A 10495-nucleotide genomic window follows, 5' to 3' on the forward strand; every position below is an offset into this window, starting at 1 on the left:
GGGGCGCGATGTGAGTCACCTACACTAGTGTCGGGTGACTGACGGTCTTTTCGCGTGATGGAAACGCCTGATGCCTTGCATAAAACTATATGATTTCATTCAAAAATATACAGAATATAAATATGTATGATGTTAAAATCTGTTCTCAGAACTGTACACTGTTTGTTTATGGCCAGGTTATGGAGCCAGTCGCCGCATATTTCGGCTACGAGTGAAACGCAGGGCGGCGGTCTGAAGTTAGAAGTTCCCCCGCTGAACATGACACAAGCTCCGGCACGAGATCCACTTGATTTACTTATAATTATTACATTTTTACTGATAATATTGGTTAAACTATCTTAAATATTGGTAATATGGTTATATAAAATATAAGCCATAAATATGCAAGCCAGTGGTTGTATCAAGTATTTTATAAAAGTTAGAGGATTTAAGTTAATCAGCAGACATTAATTCATGTATGAAAAAAAAAAAAAAAAAAAAAAGAATATTAAAAATGAATCAACTATGCTGAGTTAAATCAACCTATTATGCTGGGTTAAATAAACAACCCAATTGTTTTTAACCCAGTGTTTTTCCAGATGAGTGTTGCTCCAACCCTGATAAACACTCACATGTCTGTAGCTTTCTAGTAACCTTAATGCAGAGTTTCCACTGCACGATTTTTAAAGTAGTCGAGTCACTGTTCTTTTCACACTGCACGACTATCGGGGTAATATTCAGTTGCTGCTGTGTTCACACTGCACGATGGATCAGCGACGGGGTTTCACATTGCATGACTTTACAAAAGAAATAATCGCTGACAACTTCTGTCTGGCCCGCAAACTACATTTCACAACCAAACACACGCGACACTGAAATTGTTATTAAAAAGGGTAGCCTTGAAAAAAAAGCTTGCAATCCAAATTGTCTGTGCGCTGATTTGCAGTGAAAAGGAGAAAAAGAAAAACAGATTATGCAGGAGGAAATGGTTGGGGGGACGAGGGGAGAAAGGACTGTGTGTTCTGCAAAGAGAGATGGGGGTAAATAATAATATTTTAATGTGCTTCTGGTCAAGCAAATGTTTGTGCTTTGTTTTTGTTTGATATAATTGTAATGCTTGTGATATAATTGTAAAGCTTGTGTGTTCTGATATTCTGGTCTATAACTTCTCCCCGAACTTCCCGCTGCCATGTATCTTAAACTCTCATTGGCTGTAGGTAGGGCTGGGCGATAAAACTATAACGATAATTATCGCGATAAAATTTCTCTCGATAAAACGATATCAAGAGTTCAATAAATGTTTATGCACCAAAAGCGGAACGAAACTCATTTGAACCGCGTGCCACACGGACCATTTATCCGCTCGGCTCAAAGTCCAAAAGGCAGCGCAGCGCGAGCTGCCGAGCTCACTAGAGCAGATGCGTTTACTCTGATCGGTCTCGGTCACGAGATCCAGTGAGAAGCGCTTGAATTTAGCGAAGAACATAAATGTCTCAGTGATTTAAACCAGTTTAAAGGCAGATGAAACAGCGCTGACAAACAGGTGAAACACTGAGCACAACGATACAGTCAGAAGGCTTTTCCGTCTACAAATTCCCATCATTTACCGTGGATTTACTGTAACGTTAGCCTAGTAATATTAACTGCACCATGAAATGTGGGATATACATATTGAATTGTATTATATTATTAATGTAGACAATGTATTAAAGGACTAATGGAATATAATAACAGTATTAAATAATGTTTTTAGGCTACTGTTTTTCATACAAATAAATACCATAGAAACCATAAAGTTACACTTTGCCATGATAGTGAGGTGCTACAGGCTATGCCTGGTTTTATCTGTGGTTATCATGATCTAAATGCATGATACTGGATGACCAATGGTTCATTTTAATAAACCTCAAACTGTCAGAATATTACATTTTACCAAATAAAAATTTAGCACATGCAGAAACTAAGAAATACATTTTTCTATTAAGATATTTATTTTGTTAAGGAAAAATGACAAATGTTTGAATGTTCTACCTCAGATTTGTGAAATGTTCACCAGTTCGGCAAGTGTTCGGCATGATATGTTCTGACAATAAAGAGTAGTTTAAAACCACAATTAACGCTCTGGTTTCTACAACTTTTACTTAGGAGCAAAAATCTGCTTTTTTTTTTTTATCATTTATCGTGATAATTATCGATATCGACTGATATAAAAAAACTTATCGTGATAATTTTTTTGGGCCATATCGCCCAGCCCTAGCTGTAGGTCATCACTGATGTAATTTTCAGTGAGAACTCATTTCACACAGCAAGATTTTCCAGATATTTAGCATGCCAAATATCTCACGGGCATCGGCAACTCATCGATGATTCTCTTTTAGATCATGTCTTTGATAATGCAAACTGCATGTTTGTAACTCGCGTGAACGATCACGATTTTCCTCTGATTTCGGGCATTTATCAGTGATTTCGCAAAATTTTGGCTTTAAAATCATGCATTGTGAACTCGGGTTTAAGAACATTAGTGTGTCCAACAGAGTTAAAAATAATTTTTACAGATCTTAATATTTCTTAATTTTTTTTCATTACAAAGTGATTTAGTAACATTTCAGAGAAAGTTACTTCTGTGATTGTCTCACCAGGTTAAGTAATTTCACATTCAAGTTTCACTATAGCAGATAGTTCAGCAGCTTCATGATACTCACACAGGGTCAGAGGTCACAGCAGGTCCATCACTGTACATTATCGTGGAGTAGTTACTCTTCATGGACACACAGCTGAATCCTGAAGATGGTCCATTACTGAACACAGGGGGATTACCCATGGAGGCGTTACTCTTCATGGACACACAGCTGAATCCTGAAGATGGTCCATTACTGAACACAGGGGGATTACCCATGGAGGCGTTACTCTTCATGGACACACAGCTGAATCCTGAAGTTGGTCCATTACTGAACACAGGGGGAATACCCATGGAGGCGTTACTCGTCATGGACACACAGCTGAATCCTGAAGTTGGTCCATTACTGAACACAGGGGGATTACCCATGGAGGCGTTACTCTTCATGGACACACAGCTGAATCCTGAAGTTGGTCCATTACTGAACACAGGGGGATTACCCATGGAGGCGTTACTCTTCATGGACACACAGCTGAATCCTGGAGATGGTGCTCTCTGAGTGTGAACAGACGCCTCCTCCTCTCTCTCCTCACACACACTCATTTTACAGACAGTTCCTCCTTCTCTTCCTCCTTGATGAGAGACTTGATTTCAGACCTGTTTGTGGACACAGAGAACATACACAATTCACAACTGAATTTGACACACTGAAGTAAAATAAAAATGAAATTGTTCTGTAAATTCACAGTTAAAATCAAAGTACAGCAGACTGTCTGTTTTTCTGTATTCATCCAATAGAGTGAAACACCACCAGAATAAATCACAGCAGTCTCTAATGCATAAAGTACATTTCACAGTGTGATTGGGCTTCTTTCAACACAAGCTTCAGCCGTCTGACCTCTTGTCCGTTTCATTGCCTTTCCCATAGTGTCAGTTAATAAAAACAGTTCAGCTTATAATAAAACATCAGGCATGTGTTTTGTTTATTCAGTTGTGCTACTTCTAGATGTTTCTGATTTAAAAAAATAATAATTGTCTTGTATGCGTGACGTTTCATCAGCTGATTACCACATAGTGGTACATGGCTCCCAAAAAGTGTTCAGTTTTCAATGTATTTTTCTCCTAAAATGTTATTGAATATTGTCATTTTGTATTGAAATCATTTGTTACTGAGTGAAATTTAGTGAAATCACAGGGGAGTTACAGGAGTTTTAAAATCCTCAATAGAAGTAAATATACAAGACTGTCCCAGACTCCCAGGTCTGATAAATGCCAAAGCTCAGCGCCACATTAACTACTAAATCCACACACTCTAATATATCCCATCAGAGCAGTATTTAAGGCTAAGCGTATCCCATCATGCTCAGGAATTTGCGATGAAAAATTGAGAGATGTCAAGAAAAAAATGTTTCTTATAGAAAAACTAAATGAATTGGATATTATATAATTTGGTTGTAAAATGTAAAGTGTTGCATAATTAATGGGTTCCGAGATGAGTATGTATTTTGCTAAATAATCTAATTAATCATGACCTAATTAGAACCACTTCAATTAATCAAGTGTCTTCTGTCACACAGGAACGGCTGAACAGACATTTGATGATGACTTTCGTACAAAATATTGAAAAGTAAATGCATCTAAATACATAAAAAGTTACTTGTATTTTATGTGTTTCCCATCGAGTAGCCTATGTAATCAAAAGTTCCCCAAACACACTTCCGGTGAAGATTCTGTTCCCTACCGGAATTCCTGTTCCCCCTCAACGAGGCGTGTCTGCTGACAGCATGCGTAGATGCATCAAAGCTCAGCTGGATGTACGGAAAGCGAAAAAGGCCAAAAGCATTGGCGCAACATTTACTTTGCTACACTGCAGCATAACAAAATGGTTCTCACACTCCAGTATTATTTCTGTGAATTGAATAAATCTTGCACTTGTTCAAAGTTTTTGTAAAATGTCTGAATGTCTGAGTTGAATTTTGCCTATAAAAATGGCCTTATCTGTCCGTGTTGACGTCCAAACTGTCTTATTATTATTTATAAAGATTGCAAAATGTCAGAGATGACAGGTTTATGATATACAACTTTGTAAACAGTATACAAAATGTATTAACAATATGTTCGATGTCACCAAAATACACATGAGAAAAAGAGTTCCTCGTATTATTTTCACAGGGAAACACATTTTCAGGTGACACCTTTTATGTTCCCTGTATGAAATAAAAATAAATAAATATGAATAAAATCATATATTGCTATTATTACCTTCTTTAATATTTTTCACATGCAAGATGCATGGATGCAACATAACATTCTAATCATAATTAATTAACATACAATTTCAGAGGGCACTAATTAAATCAATCAATTAATCAAGTGAATAAATGGTGTTATAAATTGGGGAGATGACCACACAACATTGCCACCTGAATTTCTATTCTTTCTGGCACATTCCAACAATGAATCCAAAAATGCATGAAGAAATCATGAGCTATAAAACTCAAGGCACATGCCCATTTGGCATAAAAAAAGACCATAAATATGTAATTCGCAGACGTTCCTCCAATTTATTCTAAATTAAAATTATTCTAGACAGTGGAGATAATTCTATAACTGCACAGACAGGAGTGAGATATAGTGATACACCAAGACTTGATACAAACAAAAAGCCCATACTTGTCCATGGACTATAGCCTTCTTATAATTTACTTGCCAGCAACTAGAACATCAAAAATAACCTTTGCTGCAATTTCAGTTTAAATTAGCCTATTTATTTCATTAGGCCTTCACAACCTCCTAGCAGGTTATTGTTTAGATTTTACAAACAATAAAGCTATTTCAATAGATGGCCAACTTTACTACATCTCCTCAAAAACCAAGACACAGCTGACAACTAGCCTAGGTTCTCACCATTCTTCTTAATGTTCGGCATGGAGGCACGATATGCTTGTGATGTGCCAGAGACGTATGAGGTATTACATTGTTCCATATACATATCATGTAGTATCACTTACAAGTTAGTGAAATAATTTCAATCTTCAATGTTTCTTAAAGGTAAACAGCACAGTGGAATCTGTGATAGCAGAGGAAACCATATCAAAGGCCATTTCTCTGAAGGAGAAAATGGACAAGGTAAAAAAAAAAAAAAAAACAGGACAGGACACAGAGGCTGGCAAACCAGGCACCATTTTTTGTAGGGCAGAAGGTTCTACGAAAAAAACATAAGGACCCAGCAGAGGAAAGGGGGCAAGCTTGAGCACAGCTGGTTGGGGCCGTATGAAATTATCCATTTGCAAGACATAAGTGCAGATTTAAGGGATGAAAATGGCAAGATATTCCTCAAAATCAACACTGACAATCTCAAACCATTTAAAAACACACCCCAAATTCCCCATAGAATTACCCAAGAACCACAACATAAAAGAGCACATAAAGAAACGTCATGCCCTTCACTCACACCTGTAGACCTCACCATCACCAAGTCACATGACCCCCCCCCCCCCCCCCCCCCCCCCCCCCCCCATCACCTCCATCCTCACCAACTGACTATCAATTGGAACAAAACATTCAACAAAATCTACTAGATCCTCTCCCCTGTCTCCATTGAACTTTTCAATGAAAACGCCACTTTCCTCTCCTGTGTCCCACACCCCTACAATGGGGGCAGAGGTACCAGCTGACCCCACAGACGCAGTGCATGGCTGTAAGTGTTGATGTAAAGTCAGATCTTATAATAGATCAATATTAGTCTGATTTCTAATATATTTGTGAGGTGATAGGTGCAATGCTATTTTTGGTTATCCTCTGTAGGTCTAAAAAGTGCCTGGGCTGGAAACGACAGTTATGTACTGCTGTTCAGAGTGGGACCCTATACATTATTTTACAAAGACCTACAGATCGGCCCTGGAATGGAGTTGGAGAGTGAGGTACACATTTCATTTTGACAGATAAGCTTTTCATCTGCTATGTTAATATTTTGTATTAATGTTTAATTTTGTAATGTTTATCAAGGTTATAAATGCGTATCTGTCCCTGAAAGTGAGGCAGCACAATTTGACCTCACCGGGCAAAGCATCCCATATGGACACATTTGCCATGACAGACATGTGGAAGGGAAAATATGAAAGGCTCAAGGTGTCCTGCAAATTGTATTTATTTTGCACTTTATTACTTGTGCTAATGCCCATTTTGTTCAGGGCTTTGTGTACATTTGTTTGTGCTGTTGGTACATATCTCAAGGGTATAGATCATAATGGTGTGGGTTTTTTCCGTTGGACCCAGCAAACTATGAGGTCATAGTGGGCATTGTAAACAAGGGCCACCACTGGTTCCTAGTTGTAAGTATTTGTGGTACAGAACAGTTTCCCTTGAGGTTTCCCTTGTCCTCTTAATACTGATTTGCAATAATATACCCCTATCGTGTTGTCTGGATATTTTAGCATGTTACTTAGGCTGTATACCCATCCTAACAAAAAACATTCTGCTTGACTCAATTGGAGAGTCAGACGTCAAGAAGAAAAGGTGTTTGGAGACAACAAGGTATTTTTCATGCACCACAATCATATGTAGTGTTACTGTGTAATATGTACTGTCTGCTTTAAATAACCTGATCTTGTTTGTAGAGCCCTAAAGATAGCAAAGGGTGTTTCAGTTTCAAACTGGGTGTGTGAAAGCTTGCCTCACCCACTTCAGAGGGATGCTAAATCATGTGGTGTGTTCGCCTTGAATGTGTGTGATTATAGCATTGTAGCAAATATTAAATGTTCATTAAAATGGGATGATGCTTTAGTTAATTTTTCTTGTTACTTCCTCAGTTTGCAGAACACATTCTGCAAAATACCACAGTCGACTTCTCCATTGAGCCACAAGACCTGACACGATTCAGAGTGGAGATGGCTTTGACTCTGCTCCGCCAATCTGGTATGGCTTGTGAATGTTATTGACGTGCTTTTTGATGTGCATCACTTTCATTAGTGTTTTACTGTACCTCATAGATGACCTAAGTGACCTGTGCCACTTTTGTGGAGAGGCAGAAACATGACTCTGCAGATGTTCTTTGGGTAACTATGGCTGAGCATTTTTGGTTGGTGTAGCATACACAAAGTAATAATGAATGGACCATTGCTTTAAAGGAGTCATAATGTTGTGTTACCTTGGATACCCAAATGCTCTATTATAGTATTTTAGGCACTTCTAAAAGTGGAAAAAAAATCAACACAGAGCCCCTCAGACCCTTATTTCTAAAGGCATTATTGTCTCGCGAGATCTGATGCGATGTTTTGGCTGTCGTGGACGGTCATTATAATAATGCAAATGAGGGGCGCGTTGATTGGTTGCAGGAATGTATTTTACTACTTCCAAGCGGTACAAAAACATAGACAAAATACTGCAATAGCTCAATAAATGTGACGGTACTTATTGTTAGTGAAATTGTAATCACAACCAAAGAAAAAAGAAAAAATACACCATTGCCAGATACATTCTTACAGAAGCCCCACTAACTGAAAGCTATTTTCAAACTGCATGTTTTGCATGAGTTTGGCTAATAATGTTTAGTGGTATATTGTTTTCATAATTCATACTTGCATTTAAACAGTTTTAGCCACTGAGCATGGACTCCTGTACCGTCACTACTGTAGCTGCTAGTGTAAAACAAAGTCGAAAGATGTGTTTACCTCGAAGGTAACGTTACATACAATAGCCGCATTAGCAGTTAGCTGCTATTTGTTAACCACAGTAGAGCAATAAAAACACAGTCTTACCTTTTCAATTTCTGGCAAGTCCCTGATGGTTGGGATGGCACCTTTTCCCAAACGGAGCTTCGAGGCCAAGTTCGCCTGATACTGCCCCAAATTTGTAAAAGATTCCGGTGTAAAATGTTTAGCACACACACCTAACGATACGCCACTTGAAAGAGTTGTTGGGACAGCGTCATTAAAAATGAATTTCATCCACTGTTCCCTGATAGTTTCGTCCGTTTTTGGTAGATAAAACACATTTGCATGTTGTTTGTGGCAGTCACCCACAGAGCATCTCAAGTGTAGGCTACACTCGGTTTCTCCATCTTTCTCGAGTCGACTAAACTGAATCTGAGGGGGAGAGGGGCGGGCTTCCCGCGGCATAGGTTTGCGGTGTCCATATTTGGTATATCCTCCCCCGTCTTGACGTCAAGAAGGGGAAGAAATCAAAATCTCGTTTTTTCGTGCGCGTGCACGTGGCCTATTTTACAAACCCCGAGGTAAACAAACGCTTCACTTTTAAATATCGGCTTCCCGGCCAGTGTATAATCATTATGCAATCATAACATACATTGATTCTCGTGGAAAAGTGAAATTTCTACATTATGACTCCTTTAAAACCCTTTTTTAAAATGGTTACTCATATATATATATATATAATTTTGTAAATTTTTTTTATAGATTTCCTGTGATGACTGTGGGCGATGGTTTCACGTAAAGTGTGTTGACAATCCATCCACGGAGGATGAATACAAATGTGTTTCTTGCAATAAATAGCCTAACTAAATTATGAAGCCATTGTTTTTGGAGTTGGTTTATTTTTCCCTTAATTTTCACTTTGATTAAACCTACTCGAAAATCAGTCTTTCAAAACAAGCATTATTCATATTATAAAAGCACCTGTGAAGTGATTGTGGTTCAAATAGTCCTGCACTAGAGACTTATCTGTACCGACTAAAGCCTTAATAAACATTACATTGAAATCGGTCATATGTTTTAAACTTGAAAAGAAATAAGCTGGATTGATTGACAGATGGGGAAAAACTCGCTTCTAATAATAATAATAATAATAATAATAATAATAAACACTTTCAAGTTTCGGAAAAAAAAATAGAATACTTTTTTAACCTTTTGGCTTCCTGTACATCCAGTTGTGCTTCTTGCTCGTGTTCTGATGGTAGGCCTACGTATGGCATGGTATCTGACTTGCAGTATGATTGCGTAAAGGAAACAGGAATTCCGGAAGGGAACAGAATCGACATCCAGTGCAAAGACCGTGGGTATTGGAACAGGCCCTCATTTACTTTCTTCATATTCTCAGTGGTCTAAATAATATGATCTATTTTTGTCTCAAAGCATTAATGCACATCTAATGCTATGTTTACGTGTTTATCTCCCAAATAGTTAGGCTATTATAAGGATTAACAATTCACATCTTTGATACCAATCTTTCATTTGAAAGTCGCGTGTCTAGTAGGCCTATCTGTAAAACCGCATTTTTCCATCTTAAATATATATATAAATTACGCCATATGCTCTCAAGTCAATGTAAATAAGACAAAAAAATATAATATTACAAAATAACATATTAAATGATCCTGTTAAAAATCGATGATTATCATCAAACATTGTTCACTGTTACAGTTTCCCTGAAGTGAGTTTCGATTGTATATCGATCAAACTGAGACATGTTGTTTGAGTTTAAGTTCGACATGTTTAGAGTAAATGCTCCGTTAATACAGCTTTAAAATGTTTTAACAAACTTACCGTAACCCGTGAAGACATTTCTATTTCTGACTCTTCTGAAATGGCGTCTACAAGTTACGACTGCTTTTTGGTTTCGCTTTCAGGAGTCACGTGAGTTCCGCTAAAAACAAGCTCCGCCCCAAACTGAACTGAACGCGATGACGTACTACACGATCTACTGCAGTGCAATATATCACTCTTAAATCTGGCACATTAATTCATGTGAATTTGTGAAAAGCTTGTTTAAAGCTTGTTAATATTATGCTATTCAGATCACAGGGGTTTATGGTCCTGATGTGACTGGGGAAATCTCTCTCTTTCTGGTTAATGATTGCTCTGCTGTTTTTCCTTTTGAGCCTTACAGCATGGACGAGGCTAGCCCCTTTTTAGGGGTGCTTCAGCCCAGGGAGCTCAGCAC

At 38.0% G+C, this 10495-nt stretch overlaps 1 protein-coding gene across 4 annotated transcripts in view; it reads right to left on the bottom strand.

The window, feature by feature from the left end:
* The window catches only part of LOC311294943 (NACHT, LRR and PYD domains-containing protein 3-like), a 56807-nt gene extending 46607 nt beyond the window's left edge, over positions 1 to 10200 (bottom strand). For 3 of the 4 annotated variants that reach the window (XM_084416061.1, XM_084416059.1, XM_084416062.1), the window contains exons 1-2: positions 10099 to 10186; positions 2682 to 3253 (exon numbers count right to left, since the gene is read on the bottom strand). In XM_084416061.1, the coding sequence (XP_084272187.1) occupies positions 2682 to 3199 (518 nt within the window). In that variant the 5' untranslated portion in view covers positions 3200 to 3253; positions 10099 to 10186. Of the gene's footprint in view, positions 1 to 2681; positions 3254 to 10098 lie in introns of all 4 variants that reach the window. The other variant, XM_084416060.1, reaches the window with a different exon arrangement.
* Positions 10201 to 10495: the final 295 nt, after the last annotated feature.

This window comes from Rutilus rutilus (assembly GCF_951802725.1).
Source record: "Rutilus rutilus genome assembly, chromosome: 1".
Lineage (NCBI taxonomy): Eukaryota > Metazoa > Chordata > Actinopteri > Cypriniformes > Leuciscidae > Rutilus > Rutilus rutilus.